At 38.1% G+C, this 23,645-nt stretch overlaps 1 protein-coding gene across 1 annotated transcript in view; it reads right to left on the reverse strand.

Annotated features, from left to right (window-relative positions):
* Nucleotides 1-2,255: 2,255 nt before the first annotated feature.
* The window catches only part of FGF10 (fibroblast growth factor 10), a 101,171-nt gene continuing 79,781 nt past the window's right edge, over nucleotides 2,256-23,645 (reverse strand). Inside the window, exons 2-3 of the mRNA XM_049863461.1 lie at nucleotides 7,083-7,186; nucleotides 2,256-5,169 (exon numbers count right to left, since the gene is read on the reverse strand). Coding sequence (XP_049719418.1) covers nucleotides 4,972-5,169; nucleotides 7,083-7,186 — 302 coding nt within the window. The 3' untranslated portion in view covers nucleotides 2,256-4,971. The remainder of the gene's footprint in view (nucleotides 5,170-7,082; nucleotides 7,187-23,645) is intronic.

The raw sequence follows: 23,645 nt of genomic DNA on the forward strand, positions 1-23,645 counted from the left end.
TAGTTCAGAAGAGGCTGCTCTGTGGTCTTGTGACTGAAGATTGTCCAATCACTGTAAACACAGGCCTTGACATACCAGCTGCTCTAGAGGTTGGTATGTTACCTGAACCCAGCTGATAAGAGTTATACCTGGGATGTTTACATTTTGAGATCTTGAGGAAAAAAGGTTTTGGATTTTGCATTTTGGAGATGGAAAAAAGCAAATTGGAGGGAGGCAGCAGCCAACCAAATAAAGCCAATCTAAGAGGAAAGGAGTGCCTGAGAGGAAGATCCATTTCTGATGGAATCCACAGCTGCCATTTTCTTTTCAGTATCCTTTCAACAAAGCTCTATATTTCACTTACAGTTCAGTTTAAGTTGAAAAAGTCTGGTCTAATGAAATTGTTGTTAGATGCTGTCGACATGATTCCAACTCATGGCAACCCCATGTGTGCAGAGTAAACCTGCTCCATAGGGTTTTCCAGGGTGTGACCTTTCAGAAACAGATCACTAGGCCTGTCTTCTTAGGTGCCTCTGGGTGGGTTCGAACTGCAAAATTTTCATCTAGTAGTTGAGCGCTTAACCATTTGCACCACTCAGACGGACAATGGGAATTCTCAATCAACTTGGTATTTGCATGTAAATGTGTTACTTTTCATGTACTAGATATATCCTAAGGAACCCTGGTGGAGCAATAGTTAAGCACTCAGCTGGTAATTGAAAGGTCAGTGGTTCAAACCTGGAGATCTGCTGCCATACAGATTATATTCTAGGTAACACTGTGGAGCCGTTCTACTCTGTCCCATAGGGTTGCTGAGTCCGAATCTACTTGATGGCCCACAGCAACAACAGATAGATCCTGCTCTTAAGTATGTTATGGAGCTCTGGTGGCACAGTGGTTAAGAGATAGGCTGCTAACCAAAAGATTGATAGTTCAAATCTACCAGCCATTCCTTGGAAACCTATGGGGCAGTTGCTATGAGTCGAAATCGACTCAAAAGCAAAGGGTTTTTTTTTTTTTTTTTTTTTTTTGAAGTATGTTACAGCTTCCTAAAAATATCTTTCCACGACCTGTCTGTTTGTTGTATTATAGTGGCTTGTGGTGTTGCTGTGATGCTGGAAGCTATGCCACCAGTGGGATTTCCAATACTAGCAGGATCACGTATGTTGGTAGGCTTTAGCGGAGCTTTCAGACTAAGGCAAACTAAGTTGAAAGACCTGGAAATCTACTACCAAAAAAATTAGCCACTGAAAACCCTATGAATCACAGCAGAACATAGTCTGATAATGCTGGAAGATGAGTCCCCTAGGTTGGAAGGTAGTCAAAACACACAGTGGCCATAACAATGGACTCAGCATACCAGTGATAGGGAAGGTGGTGCAGGATGGGGCAACATTTTGTTCTGTTTTATGTTTGGTTGCCATGAGTCAGAGCTGGCTCCAGAGCAACTACCAGCGATAACAACAACAAAGCTATCTTTATTTAGACCAAATTGGGACCAGCTAAAGCCTTCAATGATCAATTTTACTTTTGTGGAATAATCATAATCCTGAATTGTCGTTAGATGCCATTGAGTCGGTTCCAACTTCTAGCAACTCCATGTGGCAGAGCAGAACTGCCCCCATAGGCTTTGCTAGGCTGTGACCTTCACAAGAGCAGGTCACCAGGTCTTTCTCCCATGGAGCTGCTGGGTGGATTTGAACCACCAACCTTTTGGCTAACAGCTGAGTACTTAACCACTGCACCACCAGGGCTCCTTTGATCCTGAATTAACACACCTGAATTCTGAGAACTGTATAGCATTAATGCTGATCCATTTAAAGAGTCTATAACCTGTCTCAAGCTTTGTACCCAACTTGTTGTGTTATATATTTTCTTTTCTCTCTCTTTTCAAATCAAATTCATTGGCCTGCTTCATCCCCTTGAAGTCAGATTCTGCAGTCCCCTGGCTTTCCTCCAAAAGTCTTTCATTGTCTCACAAACCATCCCTTGTTTTCAATTCATCCTTCTTTATCCACTGTGTAAACTAGGTGGACCTGAATAGTCAGGAAAAATCGAAAGCATTTGGTTGCTATTAGAGTAAGGATAGCTGACTCACACATGTAAAACATTAAAGAAGCCTTACAAATGTCTGATTTTTTTTTTTCTTTTCAGTTGTTGTTGTTTGGGGCTGTGGGGCATTTAACCACATCCTACCCAACACACAACACTTTATAAATATATACAGTTTTAGGCTAATAAAACAAAGAAGGACAATGTGTTTTCTTTTCTTTTCCCAGCATTTTTATTGTTTTTATTTAATGTAACATACTATACACTGTTCAGCCTTTTGGGAGGTAGGAGGAGGGAATGATTCTGTAGCTTTAGGAGGAGTCTCCTCAGAACCAACACTCATATGGACACACGTTTGTGGCTGATGCACCTTAACACCTCGGGCTGAGGCCCACACTTCCCACAGAGGCGGAGCTCCCAAAACCTCAATGAATTTTTTTTTTAAACCTAAAACATTCCGGGCTGGAACTGCTGCTCTTTCAGTAGCACAGTCCAGCTGCAAAGGGGACCAGAATTCTATCTCAAGATTGATCAGAGATGTCATTTTTAAATGCCGGAGAATTCCATTACTCCTTAGCAAACTGTTTCTGTATCTTTGTTGATGTGTTTGTGGGAAGAGAGGGGGAAGGGAGGGAAATGTTTTCTATTTTTGGTGTCTGCAAGCTTTGATACATTTTGCTAGAAGCTGTTTTAGTGTTTTGAGTACTATAATGATGGCTGTTTACACATAGTCTCTTTGGCAATCTAAATGGCTATGTGAAATAAGAATCCGGTTTGTGTCCTATTTGCTGTTACCATGGTCATCCAATACTACATTTGTCTCACCAAACGTTTAATTTTGGTTGTGTGTGGTCCTGTTCATGTGTTAGGTGCAATTATTATTTTAAAATAAAAGAACAAAGATGGCTAGTTCCGATAGGCATGCATTGCATTATAACTTTCAGACTTGGTTACCAATTAAATTTTAACATACAGATTCCAACCACAAAAATTAAACATTTTTAGAATCCCATTTGTCAAAAAGCAAGTTGAAAGTCAATTACCATGAAATGCAACTTTATCCATAAGCCAAAGCACTGTGCCCTAAATGCATTTCTTTTGAAATACCACCTTTTTTAAGGATTGAGAAAAATATGATCTTCTATGGGATTATTATATGAGACCGTTTCTTGATAAAGCTAATTTTTAAATAATAGACTATCTGGAAGTGCCGATTAAGTATTGGCTCAAATAAGTTATAAGAGAATTACAAAACACCAGCTTTTCTAGAAGTTAAACTTTAGTAAAAAGACACATTTAGTGGGTCTTTCCTTTGTACCAAAATACTGTGTCCAAACAGTAAGAATAAACAGGCTTTCAAAATAAGAAATATGAAGATAAAACTGCAGCATCAATATAATCTTACAGTTATCACTTAAAGTATTTAGAACAAATAATATTTTACTACATTTTTTTTTATCACTACAGACACTGCAAACAAGGGTTATGTATTTATTTAATGGAATACAATGTGATGATGACTGGTACACTCCTCTTAATGTACTGTTTTCTATTTACCTGCTCTAACAAAATGAATCTCGATATGATTACGTTACGGAACCTTCCAAAGGTCTTTAAATTTACAGAAAATAAGTTTTATTTGGTTTTGTAAAGACTAGATCATATACCTTGAACAGGTTTCAGTATATGGTTTACACATATACCAAGATATATTTGCTCAGTTTAAGCCTGTGGGAGAGTTGCACTTTGTACCAAATTCCTTGATAGTTCCTTTGGGGCAGATGCATTATGTGGGACTTACAAAGGGTTTTTATGTATGCAGACAGCCTCTTCATAATTTATTACCATGACATATGGCAAAACATCATTAGTAAATAATGAGGCTCAGCTACTAGAATGCTTTTAACAGTTAATTTTCCTTCTTTTAGTATATTCGTAGAGATCCACTGATATATCGCCAAGAGAAGAATTTGGACTTCTAGATCTATTTCTTGGAAAGGAAGCCTCAGGGGTATGTTATGTTTTTAAATGATGGCAGACACATCTTGCTCAAGCCACGTGGCAGCACTGCCATATTTATCGTTGACGGGTTTTCTTGCAGAAGTGTAAATTAATTCAACAGAGAGCACATAAGGCCCTCATACTTCTGCTCCCCTAATCTCTTCTCTTATTTTTGAAGTGTTTGCCAAGTTTTAAAAACATTTTGTCATGAATATGCATGTGGTGTGCTGAAGAAAAAGGAAAGGTAAATCAGAGGGCAGCTGCTGAGGAGACTCTTTAAAACCCCAAAAGATATTTAACATCCTATTAAATAAATAACTTAGAAAGAAATAGAAAGGAATGAAGACAGAATGCACAAGCATACCATACTATTTGTTTTGTTAGAACAGTTTTACACTAACATGTTTATATTTCTTAATCCTATCCAATTCTTCCATGACACCACACCCAAAACTTCTTTGGCGGTGCATGTGATATGACCCAAGTGCTTTCCAGTAAATGCTTGCGTGTCTTTCTACTCATTGAGTCATTAGGCTTGAATGAGCACTGAAAGTCTTTGATATGAGTTCCTATTCCATAAATAACTTCCCCGAAGATCATTCAACTGACTGTCCCGTATCCTTAAAGTTCTATCTCAGAGGTTAAAAAACAAAAACAAGAACTAAACAAAAAACCCAGCCACAACGTTGTTTGCTTGAAAATCACTTTCATCCCATTTAATCTGCCTATATCGTGATTATAAGGCATGACATGGAACTAATTAAAAGAACATCGTATGCCAGCCATGAGTACAAAAACCTTCAAAGGCTTCATTTCCTTCAGGTGCACAGACATCTGCATCGTGTCTTTGCCTTTTGAGCTACTGTCTTCATGAAGATTACCAACTATTCCTGACAAAACAGCCTTTGGTTCTACTGCATCCATAAGCATTGCCTTCTTCTACGAGTGTACCACCATTGGAAGAAAGTGGGCTGAGGTGTTTTTCCTTCGTGTTCTCTGTCCTCTCCTTGGAGCTCCTTTGCCATTCAGTGCCACATACATTTGCCTCCCATTATGTTGCCAATTAAAGGATGCATAGGTATTGTATCCATTTTCCTCTATTCTCTCCTTCAGCTTACAGTCAGTGTTAAATTCTTTCTGCAAAAGAAAAGCATAATCTTTATTCCTAGAATGACGATACTTGATAATATCCATTTGACACAAACCATCTAAAGAATGCCAGTTCATTGGTTTTGTTTGTGATTACCTCAAGAGAGATTTTGATGTGAACCCTGAAATGGAAACCCTTTTTGAAAAGCTCAGTTACTCTTCTAGACTCATTAGTGGAGCCATGCATAATTGAGAAATTTGACTAAAATTCTTCTGACCCCCGCCCATAAAGCATTTACCCTAAGATGATCAACTCAAAGTATGCCTGACTCCTCAATTATAAATGGATCTGAAATGAGTAAAATGCAGAGTTGTTTTATATCTAGACCAGTGGTTCCCAAATTGTGGTCCCTGGACCAACAGTATCAGCAATACCTGGAACTTTGTTAGCAATACAAATTCTCAGACTCTACCAGATTTACTAAATCCAGAAATCTGGGGGTGGGTCCCATTAATCTGTGTTTTAATAAGCCCTCCCCTGTGATTCTGATACATATTCAAGTTTGAGAACCGCTGCTATAGGCGGCCACTGCAATCATCCTTATCCTAACCAACGAAGTATGTTATTTACACATTCAGAAGAGGTATTACTTTTTGCTCCCATGAAAATTGTAAAAATGTTGCATGATCTGGTGAGAAAAAAAACCAAGATTAGTTAAGAGGTCTGCTTCACAGGTTTTAATTCTTGGCCATAGATATTGTTATATGCCCTCCCAAAAATGTAGTTAAAATTTTTTTAGATGATGTTTATTTATACATGGATTTTACGTACTCTGTTGGAATGGAATCCAGAAAAATTCCTTAAACTTGGTTGACATCCCCTTGATATCACTCTGGTACTGGTACAATGAAATACAGCCACATTAACTTTATAAAAGGAGCTATCTCCAACATCATTCAAGCGATAATTAAGAGATTGAAGCTTAGTTCTTAACTTTAACATAGGATTGCTATACTACTTCTGTTCCTTCCTTACATTTAACAATCAATTGTTTTGTGATTATTTCACATTGATTCATTTTTTTTCCCTAAATATATTGCAAATGAAGCCAAGGCCCATTTCTGCCTTATACTTCTTTGATAGGTCAGTGTCTTGCACATAGTAGATGTTGGTTATAACTGATCGATCTATTTCATTAAAAAACCTGAACATGATAAATTGTTGTTCTGTTTACAATTTAACTATAATTACGATTACCATTAATTCTAAAACAATCATTTACAGTTTTAAATGAGATCTTAATCTAAGGAAATTGGTCTAAATGAATTTGATCCAAAGTTGCAGAGGTGATAGTTGAAATACTTAACCCCACCTGCTATGAACAGCTAGGATGGATACACTGGTTGGATTCCAGGCACCATAAAAGCCCTATTGCAAGGAATGACATTTATACATCCAGATGATGTTCAAGTATAATTTGAATTAATCACTATTGTCACCCTACAAAATGAATTTCTTTTGATCCCCCAATTCGGACTTGAACAGAATAGAAAACATCTGAGCCCGTGCTTTATCTTCAGCTGTAACACACACATTTTATATGGTTTTCTACTCAATTCACGATCTTTGTTTGTAATGATTCTCCTCCAAGTTGTCTGCAGCTCTCCTGCCAATCTGACCAGATGCTTCCGTGAGAGTCTGACTGGTTAGAAGTTCAGAACATTCACTGTCGAATGCCAGCAGCAGCCTGTGTGGTAGACTAATGGGTGAATAACAGAGGAGATTATAGAGTTAGGAGAGCTGCTTTGCCAGCCCTTGAAACGCTGGTGACCAGCCCATTGAGGTTCTATTTACTAGCAATAGAATGATAACAAAGCTATTCAATGTCTGGAGGAAACATTCTAAAACTGTGGTAATGATTTACTGCAGTGTACTTTCAAAACAAAAGCAGCATACTTACTGAGCCATAGAGTTTCCCCTTCTTGTTCATGGCTAAATAATAGTTGCTGTTAATGGCTTTGACAGCAACAACTCCAATTTCCACTGATGTTATCTCCAGGATACCTAAAATATAAAAATTTAAAAGGCTGAGCTTGAAAAGCCATATAATTTCATTAAAAGGAAAAAAAAGAAACTATTAAGTTTATTTTTTGATGGTGCTAAAAACAAAAGACTAAAAACATTGAAGACAAAAACTCTTTCAGTGTGCCTAAAACCCCAGCAAAATATGGAAATAAGTTGCAAGGCTTACTAGAATTCTCCTCCATTTTACTCTGAGCATATATGGGAAAATATTGTTTTAATTAAAATGCTTCCTTTGCTAACTCTGCATTTTCAACCCCATAAATACTGAAACAACTCTACTCATCTTAACCTAGATTTCACAAAACTTATCAGAGCACACATCTGTACCATGGCATTAAATTAAATCTACAGCATATGTCAATAATATGTCAGATTTACCTCAATCTGCAAAAACAGTGGTAAACTATTTCTTTTTTGTAAGACACTTAGATAAACTAAATCTCTTGGCTGCATTTAGCTGATAAATTCATTTTTGGCAAATGTGTTGACATTCTGAGATACAGAAAGACTAATCTCAGTATCCACACTATCCTTAAAATAGCAGAATCACTACTCTGAGTTGGGGAAAAATCCATTAGGGTTATTATTTTCTTAGAAAGACTGGAAAACTCAGGGAATTAGCAACTAATAGACAAAAGACTTTTTACCTTTGTATACAAGTCTTGACTGTGCATCTAAAAATGATTTTTCTCTGAAAGGTTTGTAGGTAGCTACAGAGAAGGCCTTTGACTTTCTACTCAAAGTGCCCACTCATTTTAGGTTAAGAAGGCCACAGGAACTAAAACTACTTATTTTATAAGCTAACTCAGGGCAGAGAAACAGTATTGTGGTTATCCTGTGGCCTCTGACACCGGAGTATCTGAGTTTGAATCCTAGCTGTGCACTTATTGGTGAATGGCCCTCATAGTGGTGTTGTGGATTACATGAGATAGTATACACAAAACGACTAGAACATGCCAAGAGCTTAGTGCCTCCTTAACTCTGTGGAGCAGTTCTACTCTGTCCTGTAGGGTGGCTATGAGTCAGAATCTTAATTATTATTATTATTAGGGGGAAGTTTTCCTCCAAAGAGTTCTAGATCTTGGATGTTATTATTGTTGAGTTGTTGGTGAGTCAGCTCTGACTGATGGTGACCTTATATATAACAGAACAAAATGCTGCCTGGTCCTGCGCTATCTTCATGATCTTTGATATGTTTGAGCCCTATTTGTGGCTATTGTATCAAAATTGAACATACCAAGGCTATATATTTCTCACACAACGTAATAAAGTGACATAGTTCGGTCATGATAGACTCAACACCTAAGCTCCTGACTTTCAGCTTCACTATTTTGTCTTTCCATCAAATATCCTCCTTCTTTCCCATTCGCACAAGTGAATCCTGTTGGAAACCACTTGACAAAATGACTCAACAACATAATAGTTTTTAACTATTTAATGTGCTATTCCAAGAATGTTGTCATTTCACAGAGGATAATATCTGAGTCTTAGTGAAGGAAAATCTAATATGCTTTAAGTGATAAGCAGACAATAAAGAGCAGGGCAGGATGTAAAAATCTGGAGTGAAATATTTAGACTGTTGTTTACTTTGCCTGCTTAAGAAGCAATTAAGTACTGTTAGTAATTTGCAAGATGTCCCATATTGTACGCTTTTACAACCAGAAATTGTGAGAATGAAGAGGAATGAAGGATAATTTTAGCAAAGAACAAACCAAGTCTTTTGATGGTAAACATGAAGCAGTAGGGTTAAGTTATAGTAACAGACTGAGTTGACAAAAAGAAAATGTAGTAGAAGTATTACCAAATCCTTGGCTGATTATTTCTGAGACTGCTCTTCACATGAGAGTTCATATTTAGCTTGGATGCCCCTGAGTTTCTTTCTGCTTTTCCCCCCAAAACAGCTCAATATTCAAATAATCAATTAATCTTTTAGCCATTTCCTCCTCTTCTCAACCAGTTATGGCTAGGCTGAAAAGGTTTATTACTAGTTTAAAATAGAAAGTGGCATGATCTAGGTGATTTAATAGGGTCCTTTAGCATTCTGAGGAGCCCTGGTGGTGCAGTGGTTAAGAGCCTGGCTGTTAACCAAATGGTAGGCAGTTCCAATCCACGTTGGAAATCCTATGGGGCAGTTCTATTCTGTCCTATAGGGTTTCTATGAGTCGGAATCAACACAACAGCAGTAGGCATTCCATATATCAGTAAGGTACAATTTGATAATCCTATGGGTATGGACAATGACTGCATTTATTATAAACATCTATGAATGTGAGAGTGGCTTTTTGAGGGACTGAAGTATGGAAGATGTCTGTATTTTTCATAAAGGATCTCTCTGCACACAATATAGGGAAAGTCAGCACAACATCACTGAGGCAAAGTTACAGAAATTTCCTAGACGCATCCAAACACCTTGAGGGACTGAGTTACAGGGGCTGAGGGCTGGGGAGCATGGTCTCAGGGAAAATCTAGGTCAACTGGCATAACATAGTTCATAAAGAATATGGCTCTACATCGTACTTCTGGTGAGTAGCATCTGCGGTCTTAAAAGCTTGTAAGAGGCCATCTAAGGTACATTTATTGGTCCCATCAGGTCCGGAGCAAAGGAAACTGAAGAAAACCAAAGACACAAGGAAAATATTAGTCCAAAGGACTAATGGACCACATGAACCACAGCCAACACCACCCTGAGCCCAGAAGAAATAGATAGTGCCTGGCTACTACCACCGACTGCTCTGACAGGGATCACACTAGAGAGTTCTGGACAGAACTGGAGAGAAATGTAGAACGAAACTCAAATTTACAAAAAAAAAATAAAGAGACCACTTATTGGTCTGACAGAGACTGCAGGAATCCCCGAGACTTTGGTCCCCAGACACACTGCTAACTCAGAACTGAAGCCACTCCAAAGTCTACCTTGCAGTCAAAGATTAGACAGGCCTATAAAACAATAGCACACATGAGGAACATACTTTTTTGTTCAATCAAGCACATGAGATCAAATGAGCAATGCCTGCCCAAAAGCAAGACAAGATGACAAAAGCAGAAAGCTAATAGACTTGGAGAACCCAGGTTGTAAAGGGAAAGGGGGAGAGTACTGACATATTGTGGAGATTGTAATCAATGTCACAAAACAGTTTGTGCATAAATTTTCAAATGAGAAACTAATTTGTGCTGTAAACTTTCACCTAAAGTACAATAAAATTAAAGGGGGAGGGGAACAACTAGATCTTTCCAGTTCTCTCCGCTCTTTGGTAAGGATACTCAGGTTTTCCGATAAAAGTATTTTTGGAAGGGAGTGCCAGAATTTAGTTTGGGAGTTGTTAGATTAGTAACAGTTGTAGTTCTGTTAATGTACATTTTGATGCAAAATTAAATACATTTGAAAGATAGTCTCCTGGGGTCCAACCTTTGTAGATGAGATATAAATTTAATTGGATTGAGAGTCCTCCCATTAGGACCGAAATTTTTCTAAAAATCTCATTCAAATTGATTTTAAGGAAAACAAATGAATTAATCCAGTCAGGTGAATTCTCTTAACAGCAACAGGTTTTAAGTAACAATTAAACCAGCATGTGGTCTTCTGCATTTAAGCTTCAAGGCTAAAATGGCTTCTTTAAAATTGTCCTCAGGATAAAAAAAAGTGCTGTTTTAATGTGGTGGTGGTGGTCATAGAAATCTACACATGTGATGAAATTGCACAGAATCTGAATAAGGTTAGTGGATTGTATCAATGCCAACTTCCTGTTTGTGATAGTGTATTATAGTTATGCAAGATGTTACTGTTGGGGAAAACTGGGTGAAGGACAGATTGGATTTTCCCTATTTCTTACAACCTTATGTGAATCTACAAAGACCTCAAAAAAAAAAGTTAGCTCACACTATGAAGGATGTAAAGGTAAACAAGACACAGTCCTTGCCCTCAAGTACTTTTAAAACTGGGTACGATAAAGCCTCTAAGGGCTTCTAAAAACACAAATAATTAAAATACAAAGAGAATACACTAAGAGTTACATGAGAGAGAGAATTTGATGCCATGCCTTCAAATAGTAAAGAAGTATCCCTGAAGAAGATAGTTGGTGTTTGAGGTAGACCTTTCAGGGATGAGACTGTAATAGGTCAGGGATTTGGAGAGGCGAGGTGAACATTCCAAGGAAAGAAAGTGTGTGAGTGAAGAAAGGTATGGAGTGAGAGAAAGAGCTCAGTAAAGACCTCAGTATGTTCTTGGGTCACGAGTTGTCTCCCCCTACCCCCACCTCAGTGGCACTTTGTGCTGGTCACTCTAGCTAAAACAAGGGGCTCTGCTTCACTGTAGCAGTGGTGTTTTCCTGGTGAGGAATGTACTTTTCAAAAAAAAAAAAATCATTGTGGAACTTGGAAGCAGCCCAATAAATGTCAGAGCCTCATGAATTCAGAATTAGGCACGTCTGCTATTTTCCCCTAAACATTTTAACTCAAAATGGATTATAATGCTATACAGCTTGATAGTTTTAGTCAACGTGGAGAAATATATCATGGTTGTTGCTGTTAGTTGCCAGTGAGTTAATTCCAACTCATGGTGACCGCATTACAGTGTAGAACTTCTCCACAGGGTTTTCTTGGCTGTAATCTTAATGAAGCAGATCTCCAGACCTATCTTCCACGGTACTGTTGGGTGGGTTGGAACCACCAACCTTTAGGTTAGCTGTCAAATGCAAACCTTTGTGCCACCTAGGAACCTTATGTCATGATTAGTATAATGCAGTACACAAATACCTATCTGTCTAATACTAAACCTCTCCCTCTTTTTCACTCTCTCTCTTTCATAAATTGTTGTCAAGTGTCCCAGATTGATTTATTATATCTTCAAATAGAAAACCTATAGAGCTTCTTGGGGATTTTATCACATTTACACTATGTATCTCAGGTATTGTGTGGCCATACCCAATAGCGTGGGGTTAAATGGCTCCAAATCTGGTCTTTGGCTCATAATTTATGTGGGTCTTATTTCCTTAATTCTGTGTGCGCCTCAAAAATAAATAAACAAATAAATAGCATTCACAGTGGTTTTAGTAAATGCTTGAGATAATCTTTTTTTTTTTAAACTACAACATTGCCTGACCATAATAGGTGTTTAATATGTATTTAATAAACGAATAAATGAACCAATGAATGGTCATTTAAAGGACTGGCTAAGTAAAGGCAAAGTGGGTATACATTAAATATAGACGTTTTTTCTTTCAACAATACAATCATACTTGCCAAACTTTGACATGAATTAATAATTCCACGTCCAAATAAAATGAGAATGAAAGTAAAAGTCAAAAGATCACTTGTTTCAAATGAAAAGTCAATGGGTTTCAAAATGTAAACACTTGATATTAATTTGGGGTCAATTATTATAAATCTGAAACTTAAAAAAAAATTCTAAATAACACATGTATGATTGCAACCATTCATTATTAAGATTGTGAGAAAAGAGGCCTGGAACATGGATCGGAAAACCTATTTAGGGTACGAGGTCTTTGATCAAGGCAACATTCTTGGTTAAGAAAAATGTGATTTGGGGTAGACTGAATTTAAAGAAAGCAAATAGCACAAAAAATCAGAAACTGATACAGGGTGACTCTCATGTGTCAGACACTTTCATGTCTCACTTCATAATTTATTATATCTTCACAAAATGTACAAGGTTAGGATTAAAAAAAAAACCCTGCTGTTGAACAGATTCTGACTCATAGTGACCCTATAGGACAGGCTAGAACTGCCCCATAGAGTTTCCAAGGAGCACCTGGTGGACTCAACTGCCGACCCTTTGGTTAGCAGCCGCAGCTCTTAGCCACTACGCCGCCAGGGTTTCCAAGGTTAGGATTACATTCTATAAATGCTGATACTGAGCCTGGGAGAAATTAGGTAAATTGCTAAAGGTATACCCACTACAGTATTGTAGGTTTGGTGTTTGAACCCTAAACTCGTTCTCATCCCTTTCATCAGGCTTCACTGGATAAAGTTGACTATGGCAAAATAACAAAGGCAATGATAAAGATAGTTTTGAACACTGTCTCTCACTTTCCAGTAAACATTTGATAGATTTCCAAAGAATTTTATAGCATCATACCATTTAGTCAATACAAAGGGATTGACTTCCATGTAGATTCATATTCCAGATAATTAAAGTTATACAGAGCCCAAATTTTGTGAGGAATAAAAAGAAACTTGGCATGTAAATCCTTAAGTTCACCATTGCCTTGATTTTATTTATAGAAATGGCTAAGTAAAATTTGTTATTTTCTTGAGGACTCAGAGGCATCAGCATTAACTTTGATGGCTCCCTCTGCTGTGAAAGCAGATTGCCACCAGGATCTCCTGAGTACCTAGGTTAACACAAACTAATAAATTAATACATAATGGATTGTTAGAACTGAGTCAAAAATACAAGCAATGGTTGGCAGTGTTCTTTTTTGAGTAAGAAGCATGAGCTTTTGTGTACGAACCCAAGCATCTCTTTTTGACAGGTTCTCAGCCGTATTACAGAGAGTAAGGACTTTCAGACAAGTGAATCTACATAAATAAATGTTAGTATTCTGGGAGAAGCATAAAAATATGGGTAGTTTTATGTCCAAGGCAAAAAAAAAAAGGAGTAATTTGTTTCTGTGTCTTAAAACTCATAATTATCAGATAATTTGCAAAAAATTGAGCTGATTATATTAAGTGATGTTGGAAAAAGTATATAGCAATTGTTATTTCAGCTGATAGTTCATTTACACCCTTAAATTTGTTTAACACATGATTCCACTCCTGATCCTTCACAGTAAAATGCTTCGATTCTAGGTCTGTGTGATCCTATCCAGAAAATATACAGCAATTGTCAATATCTAAATAATTTCCAGGTTAATAAATAGAAATATTTTAAATAACTACAATGTTTTACTACTCTTTAAATATGAAACAGAACTGAATTAACTTATAACTCAAAAGATACATTAAAAAAATTCTTACAGAGATTATGGAGTAGAAAATTCTGACTAAATTCCTGGGTGGCATGTGCCCAGCAAAATCGTCCACAAGTAGGACATGAAAAAGGAAGAAGAGAAGGGGTTTCCGAAGACTGGTAAAGGAATGGACCTCGCTGAAGAGCAACAGAGCTATGTTAGTATGTTTCAGGTTATCCGACCCGCATGCTTTAGATCTGTTTGGGAATGCAAATTTGGCCAACTCAGCAATTTAAAAGACTGCATCTACACTCTAGCTTAAATGACTTGAAACAATGTCAAAAGACAACTAATTGCTGTATGTTCAGAGTATTTGGAAAAACAAACAACACCATATGCAATATTAATTAGTTTTTATATTACCTACAGTATTTTTCCCCCACATGTCTGTCAGTTTGTCGTATTGTGGGGGCTTGTGTGTTGCTGTAAAGCCGGAAACTGTACCACCATTATTCAGATACCAGCAGGACCACACGTGGCAGGCAGGTTTCAGCTGAGCTTCCAGACTAAGACAGACTAGGAAGAAGGACCTAGCAGTCCACTTCTGGAAAGAAATAACCACTAAAAACTTTATGAATAGCAGTAGAACATTTTCTGATATAGTGCCGGAAGATGAGCCCCTCAGGTTGGAAGGCACTCACAGTACGACGGAGGAAGAGCTGCCTCCTCAAAGTACAGTTGACCTTAATGATGTGAATGGAGTCAAGCTTTTGGGACCTTCACTTTGCTAATGTGGCATGGCTCGAAATGAGAAGAAACAGCTGCAAACATCCATTAATAATCATAACGTGAAATGTACAAAGCATGAATCTAGGAAAATTGAAAATCATCAAAAACGAAATGGAATGCATAAACATCAACATCCTAGGCATTCTTAGCTGAAATGGACTGGTATTGGTCATATGGTCTGCTATGCCAGGAAGGACAACTTGAAGAGAAACGGTGTTGCATTAATTGTCAAAAAGAACATTTCAAGATCTATTCTGAAGTACAACACTCTCAGTAATAGGATAATATCCATACACCTACAAGGAAGACCAGTTAATAAGACCATTATTCAAATTTATGCAATAACCGCTAAGGCCAAAGATGAAGAAATTGAAGGTTTTTACCAACTTCTGCAGTCTAAAATTGATCAACCATGCAATCAGGATTCATGGATAATTACTGGTGATCAGAAACCAAAAGTTGGAAACAAAGAAGGAACAAAGTTGGAAAACATGCCCTTGGCGATAGAAACGATGCAAGAACAAGACTTCTTCACTGCAGATACCTTTTTTTAACAACATAAACAGCGACTATACACGGGAACCTTGCCAGATGGAATACACAGGAATTAAATTGATTACATCTGTGCAAAGAAGACTATGGAAAAGCTCAATACCATCTGTCAGAATAAGGCCAGGGCCAATGGTGGAACAGACCGTCAATTGCTCATATGCAAGTTCAAGCTGAAGCAGAAGAAAACTAGAATAAGTCCACAAGAGCCAAAGTACAGCCTTGAGTATATCCCACCAAAATTTAGGAGACCTTTATCTCAATAATAGATTTGATGGGCTGAACACTAATAACTGAAGCCTAGACAAGCTGTGGAATGACATCAAGGACATCATACATGAAGAAAGCAAGAGTTCATTAAAAAGACAGGAAAGAAAGAAAAGAGCAAAATGGATATCAGGAGAGACTCTGAAAATTGTTCCTGAACTTCAAATAGCTAAAGTGAAGGGGAGAAATGATGAAATACAAGAAATGAACAGAAGATTTCAAAGGGCAGTTTGAGAAGACAGAGTATTATAATGAAATGTGCAAAGAGCTGGAGATGGAAAACCAAAAGGGAAGAACACGCTCAGCGTTTCTCAAGCTGAAAGAACTGAAGAAAAAATTCAAGCATCGAGTTGCAATAGTGAAGGGATTCTATGGGGAAAATATTAAATGACGCAGAAAGCATCAAAAGAAGATGGAAGGAATACACAGAGTCATTATACCAAAAAGAATTAGTTGATGTTCAACCATTTCAAGAGGTAGCATATGATCAGGGACCAATGGTATTGAAGGAAGAAGTCCAAGCTGCTCTGAAGGCATTGGCAAAAAACAGGGCTCCAGGAATTGATGGAATATCAATTGAGATGTTTCAACAAACGGATGCAGTGCTGGAGGTGCTCACTCATCTATGCCAAGAAATCTGGAAGACAGCTCCCTGGCCAACTGACTGGAAGAGATCCATTTTTATGCCTATTCCCAAGAAAAGTGACCCAACCAAATGTGGAAATTATAGAACAATATCATTAATATCACAAGCAAAAAAAATTTTGCTGAAGATCATTCAAAAACAGTTGCAGCAGTATATCGACAGGGAACTGCCAGAAATTCAGGCCGGTTTCAGAAGAGGATGTGGAACCAGGGATATCATTACTGACATCAGTTGGATCCTGACTAAAGCAGAGAATACCAGAAGGATGTTTACCTGTGTTTTATTGACTATGCAAAGGCATTCGACTGTGTGAATCATAAGAAATTATGGATAACATTGTGAAGAACAGGAATTCCAGAACACTGAATTGTGCTCGTGAGGAACCTTTACATAGATCAAGAAGCAGTTGTTCGGATAGAACAAGGGGTTACTGATTGGATTAAAGTCAGGAAAGGTGTGCATCAGAGTTGTATTTTTTACCATGCCTATTCAATCTGTATGCTGAGCAAATAATACGAGAAGCTGGATTACATGAAGAAGAATAGGGCATCAGGATTGGAGGAAGACTCATTAACAACCTGCATTATGCAGATGACACAACTTTGCTTGCTGAAAGTGAAGAGGACTTGAAGCACTTACTGATGAAGGCCAAAGACCACAGCCTTCAGTATGGATTGCAACTCAACATAAAGGAAATAAAAATCTTCACAAATGGACCAATAAGCAACATCATGATAAACGGAGAAAAGATTGAAGTTGTCAAGGATTTCATTTTACTTTGATCCACAATCAACAGCCATGGAAACAGCAGTCAAGAAATCAAAAGACGCATTGTGTTGGGTAAATCTGCTGCAAAGGACCTCTCTAATGTGAAAGCTGGACAATGAATAAGGAAGACCGAAGAACTGACACCTTTGAATGGTGGTGTTGGTGAAGAACATTGAATATACCATGGACTGCCAAAAGAATGAACAAATCTGTCTTAGAAGAAGTACAACCAGAATGCTCCTTACAAGCAAGGATGGCAAGACTGTGTCTTACATTCTTTAGACATGTTGTTAGGAGGGATCAGTCCCTGGAGAAGGACATCATGCTTGGCAAAGCACAGGGTCAGCGGAAAAGAGGAAGACCCTCAATGAGGTAGATTGACACAGTGGCTGCAACAGTAAGCTCAAGCATAACAACGATTGGAAGGACTGGAGAGTGTTTCATTCTGTTGTGCATGCGGTCACTATGAGTCAGAACTGACTAAACGGCACCTAACAACAACAACAACAGGGAAAATATTCAGTGACACAGGGAGCATCAAAAGAAGATGGAAGGAACACACAGAGTCACTGCACCAAAAAGAATTGGATGTCCACCCATTTCAGGAGGTAGCATGTGATCAAGAACCCATGGTACTAAAGAAAGAAGTCTAAGCTGCCCTGAAAGTATTGGCAAAAAAACAGGGCTCCAGGAATTGGCGGAATGCCAAATGAGATGTTCAACAAACGGATGAGTGCTTCAGGTGCTCACTTGATTATACGAAAAATTTGGAAGTCAGCTACCTGCCCAGCTGTTTGGAAGAGATCCATTATTTATGCCCTTACCGAATAAAGATTGTCCAACTGAATGTGGAAATTATTGAACAATATCATTGATATCACAGGCAGGTAAAACTGCGCTTAAGATTACTCAAAAGTGGCTGCAGCAGTACATCGATAGCGAGCAACCAAAAATTCAAGCCAGATTCAGAAGAGAACATGGCACCAGGGACATCATTGTTGATATCAGATGGATCCTGGCTGAAAGCAGAGAATACCTGTGTTTTACTGATTAAGAAAGGCATTCTACTGTGTGGATCGTAACAAATTATGGATAACATTGAAAAGAATGGAAACTCCAGAACACTTAATTGTGCTAATGAGGAATCTGTACATAGATCAAGAGGCAGTTGTTCGGACAGAACAAGGGAATGCTGTGTGGTTTAAAATCAGGAAACGTGTGTGTCAGAGTTGTAGCCATCCACCATACTTATTCAATCTGTATGCTGACAAGTGATCCAAGAAGCTGGACTATATGAAGAAGAACAGGGCATCAGGATTGGAAGAAGACTCATTAACAACCTGCGTTATGCAGATGACACAACCTTACTTGCTGAAAGTGAAGAGGACTTGAAGCACTTACTGATGAAGAACAAAGGCTATAGCCTTCAGTATGGATGACATCTCAACATGAAGAAAACAAAAATCCTCACAACTGTACCAATAAGCAACATCATGATGAACAGAGAAAATATTGATGTGGTCAGGAATTTCATTTTAGAGGGAGCGGCTGTATCATTAGGGCGAGAGTAATTGGGAGTATGTAGCAAGGTATCTTTTTTTTTAGCAAGGTATATATAACTTTTTGTGTGAGAGGCTGACTTGATTTGTAATCTTTCACTTAAAGCAGAATAAAAATTATTAAAAAAAAAAAAAAAGAATTTCATTTTACTTGGATCCGCAATCAACACACATGGAAGCAGCAGTCAAGAAATCAAATGATGCATTGTGTTGGACAAATCTGCTGCAGAAGACCTCTTTAAAATATTAAAAAGCAAAGATGTCACCTTAAGGACTAAGGCATGCCTGACCCAAGCCATGGTGTTTTCAATTGCCTCATATGCATGTGAAAGCTGGACAGTGAATAAGGGAGACTGAAGAAGAACTGATGCCTTCATATTATTTTGTTGGTGAAGAATATTGAATATACCATGGATGCCAAAAGTATGAACAAATTTTTCTTGGAAGAAGTACAGCCAAAATGCTCCTTACAAGTCTCACATGCTTTGGACATGTTATCAGGAGGGATCAGTCCATAGAGAAAGACATCATGCTTGGAAGACCCTCAAGGAGATGGATTGACCCAGTGGCTGCAACAATGGGCTCAAGCATAGCAAGGATTGTGAGGATGGTACAGGACCAGGCAGTATTTCATTCTGTTGTACATAGAGTTGAATTGACCATAGTGACAACAACAACATTTTTACCCAAATAACAAAGGACCCTCTGCATTGTTTACCAGTTGTGCCCTCCACCCACCCCGTAGGCACCCTCATAAGTACCACCATGGCAATCCTCTCCCACAAGTTGCTGTTAAAAAAAAAAAAAAAGAAATTAGCATAGCATGCTTACGAAAATACCATGCAGGAAAAAGGTGCAGGAAGCAAACAAACGCAGAAGTTGTGACCTATTTGGGTGAAAATATGGCACCTATTTTTCCATCTCATTTCTCTCTCTCTTTCCTTCTCTCTCTCTCACACACACACACACACACAAAATAAGGCAACTAACAGCAACATACACACAATGTTTTAAAGGGAACAGCAAAGCTACATTTCATATGGAGAAATTAATGGAAGGGTTTGGTTATAAATGAGAGGAAAATAAGCAGTAGCTCTTTAAGAGCAGAAGAGCTTGATTTTACATCTCAGCTGTGCTAATTAGCTAGCTGTGTGACCTGTGTAATGGACTGAATTGTGTCCCCCCAAAATATGTGCCAAGTTGGCTAAGCCATGTGTGGTTGTCCTCCATTTTGTGTTTTTTCCTTTGTGTTATAAATCATAATTTCTGCCTATGGATAAAGAGGATTAGGGTGGGATGTAACACCCTTGCTCAGGCCATATCCCTGATCCAATGTAAAGGGATTTTCCTTGGGGTGTGGCCTGCACACCCCAGGGAAAAGGAAGAAAGTAGAGAGTTGGGAACCTCATACCACCAAGAAAGCAGCGCCGAGAGCAGAGCATGTCCTTTGGACCTGAGGTTCCTGTGCTGAGATGCTCCCAGACCAAGGGAAGACTGATGACAAGGACCTTCCTCCAGAGCCGACAGAGACAGAAAGCCTTCCCCTGGAGCTGGCGGCTGAATTCAGACTTCTAGCCTACCGGACTGTGAAAGAATAATCTTCTCTTTGTTAAAGCCATCCACTTGTGGTATTTCTGTTATAGCAGCACTAGATTACTAAGACACCTTGGTTAAGCGAATTATACTTCCTGAATCTTGATTTGCTCATTTTAAAATCAGGGCTAATTGCATAGAATCAAGAGAGTAGGAATGAAATATATATTTACTGTCTGCTGAATTATACCAGTGGCAAGTTAAGCAATCTTCCCTAATAGTAAGCTCTCAAACTTGAATATGCATCAGAATCATATGGAAGTCTGGGATTTTTTATTTGTTTGGTTGGGGGCAGTAGAAAATTTGCATTTCTGGTATGTTCCCAGGCAATGTTGGTCCAGGGACCACACACTGTTCTATACACTACAATTCAGAAACAGACGAGTCTGTTGATATAAAAATTCATTGACAGAAACATGTGCAGAGAAGCAGAATCATAAACAAGAATAAATGCAAATAATGGTAGTAGCTTAATGCCAAAGAATGATTTTTAAAGAACATGGAAAGAAGTGCTAGGTTTTTTGTTTTTGTTTTTTTTTTTTTTTGCTTGTTTTTAATACGTGTGGGACTCTTTGCATCTGCATAGCTGATAATGTGTATTTGGGGTTTGAGTACAAATACACTACACTGTTGTCTATAATAAATTTAAAAAGCTTACAATAAGATTATTATCAGAATCTTTATTTTCTTCTGCCTAATAAGAGTGTGCAAACGTTAGTAGAAACTTAAGTCCCTTTTACTATTCCTTTAAGTATTTTACAGGCACTCTGAAAGGGCTATTTGTGTTGCCAGTCTAAGAATTAAAGTACTATATAGCCCCTTACAATCACACTCATGGCCAAGAAACTGCTACAAAGAAGTAGGGGTTCACTTGACCCTCCCCATACCCCACTCATACTTAGAGGCATATACTTGCTCTAGAATGATCTCAACCCCTTTCAAAGGAGGATACCCGAGTGGGCTAATCGTTAATCTAGATCTGGCTGCCTTTTCAGCATAATTCAGTAGAGCTATTTAGTTTCTCTATCTGCCACAATTCTTTCAGATGCCCTTGACATTCACTTAGAATTGAAGTCAGAAATAGGACCTGCATTAGCAGAAAACCTTTACCATCTCTCTATATAAGAAAGTATATCTTTCCCAATTTGTTAAAGAGCAAAATGACCTTTTTTTATACTCTCACCTAGTAATTCAAGTCAGAGGGAAAAATGCCGTAATTGGCCTTATTGACAAGAACAATGGCCAATCCTAAAACACTTCTCCATTTAAAAATTCAGGCTACACTTAACTGACCGGTTTTGTAATTTAACCATTGCCACTGACCTACCAGTAAATGCACCAGAACCTTACAATCTAGGGACAATTTTCTCCAGTTGTAAATTAATAGCTAAAGTGTGTGAAAGATTAATCTCGTTGCAGTTTTATTACAAATAAAATGTGACTCTGTGGTCTTCCACATTGATCACTGTTGTTGGGTGCTATCAAGTTGGACACTGACTCATGGCAACACCATGCACAAAGGAATGAATTGCTGCCTGGTCCTGCGCCATCCCCGTGATCTATTATGGATCGGAACATCGTAAATCATAGGGTTCTCATGGCCGATTTTTGGTAGTAGATCACTAGGCCTTTCCTATTAGCCCGTCTTAGTACGAAAAAATTAAAAGCTCCCCTAAAATCTGTTCAGCATCATAGCAACATGCAAGCTTCCACTGACAGACTGACTGATGGTCACCGTACATGAGGCGCATTGGCTGGAAACAACCTATGTCTCCTGCATGGAGGGTGAGAATTCAACCAGTAATCATTAGTCAACAATATTTGCAGATAGTCTTCTAGTGTGTCTCTTCATGACATGTACTAGATAAAGGATTCATTAAACTTGATATTTTCTTTCTAATTTTTTTCTTACCAGTTTTTTTTTTTTTTTTTTAGATAACAGTGTTTCACCTCTCTTTATCTTTATGGAAATGTGTCAGGATATGGATAATTACTTATCAGGGTTGTACAATGCCATGTTTGTACATGTCTTTCTCTGTTCTTAGGATATAGTCACAGGGAGACATAAATGACATGTTTCTAGGACAGAAACATATCTGGAATTCTTGGGAATTTTCCACAGTAAGCACTGATATAAATTTGACTAACTTGTAAAGTGAGAAAAGGAAGATTCTATGGCTAATTTGGTATGAAATAAAGACCTAGAAGAGCTTGTGTGTTTCTGGAGATAGGAACCCTAACCCCACTCCCAGTTACACTAGAAACACTTACATGCTTGAGTCATTTTCTGTGACTCAAGATAATCAACTTTTATAAAGCTACTTACTAGCTTTGCCTTTTTCCTGATTTCCTTTAGTAGATAAATAAACCTTCAAAAAAAAAAAAACTCTAGAAAGCTGGAAATCCTGCCTGGTTTCTTACAGGACACCCAGGCCGTGCCTCAATTTTGGCCCTATTCTTACTATATTTCCTGCATTTCACATATGGGGGAAAAGCCTGAGGAAATCCTTATGTGGCTTATGTCTCTTCCCTGAGCCTTGGAGGGAAGGAGACTGCCATTTTGTGTGTGTTAGAATTCCAAATAACAACCATGTAAAAATATGGGACCATCACTGCAGTGTTAGTGCTGCTGGGATAATCTATAGATAATGCAAAATATTATAAATTTGTTATGGGCTACCATGAGACCAGAAGAAATGGATAACACCTGGCTGGCTACCACTACCGAAAATTTTGATCAAGGACCAAATAGATGGGTCCTGACCAAAAGGAGGAAAAGCATGGAGCACAACTTCAAGCTCATATGGAAACCAGACTTACAGGATTCATTAAGAATGGGGCTACTCCCAAATCTAATGCCCAGAAATAATCTTTAAACCTTGAGCTGAAACAATCCCATGAAGCCATCGTTAAACTAAACAACAAAAACCAACCAAACCTGTTGCCATTGAGTTGATTCAGACTCATAGCAACCCTAAAGGACAGTGTAGAACTGTTCCATAGGGTTTCCAAGGAGTGCCTGGTGGATTTGAACTGCCAACCTTTTGGTTAGCAGCCATAGCTCTTCACCACTATACTACCAGGTTTTCCTATAGGTTAACTCAATTAATAAAGAATTTGCCTTGAACATAGTACTCCTATAAAGAATTATCTACATGAGTGTAAACTGACAACAGATAATCTAAAGCACAAATGAGAGAGCATTTGGGCAGAGAGCCTAAATTAATGGTGATGAAACAACATGGGTCAGGATAGAATGGTAACTCAAAGTGAAGTGTACAAACAATGTTATTGAACTGTTCATGTAGAAATTATAAGTGGATGTATGTTTGGTTGTGTATATTGCCACCAAAAATATT

This window comes from Elephas maximus, chromosome 2 (assembly GCF_024166365.1).
Source record: "Elephas maximus indicus isolate mEleMax1 chromosome 2, mEleMax1 primary haplotype, whole genome shotgun sequence".
In the NCBI taxonomy this organism is placed as follows: domain Eukaryota; kingdom Metazoa; phylum Chordata; class Mammalia; order Proboscidea; family Elephantidae; genus Elephas; species Elephas maximus.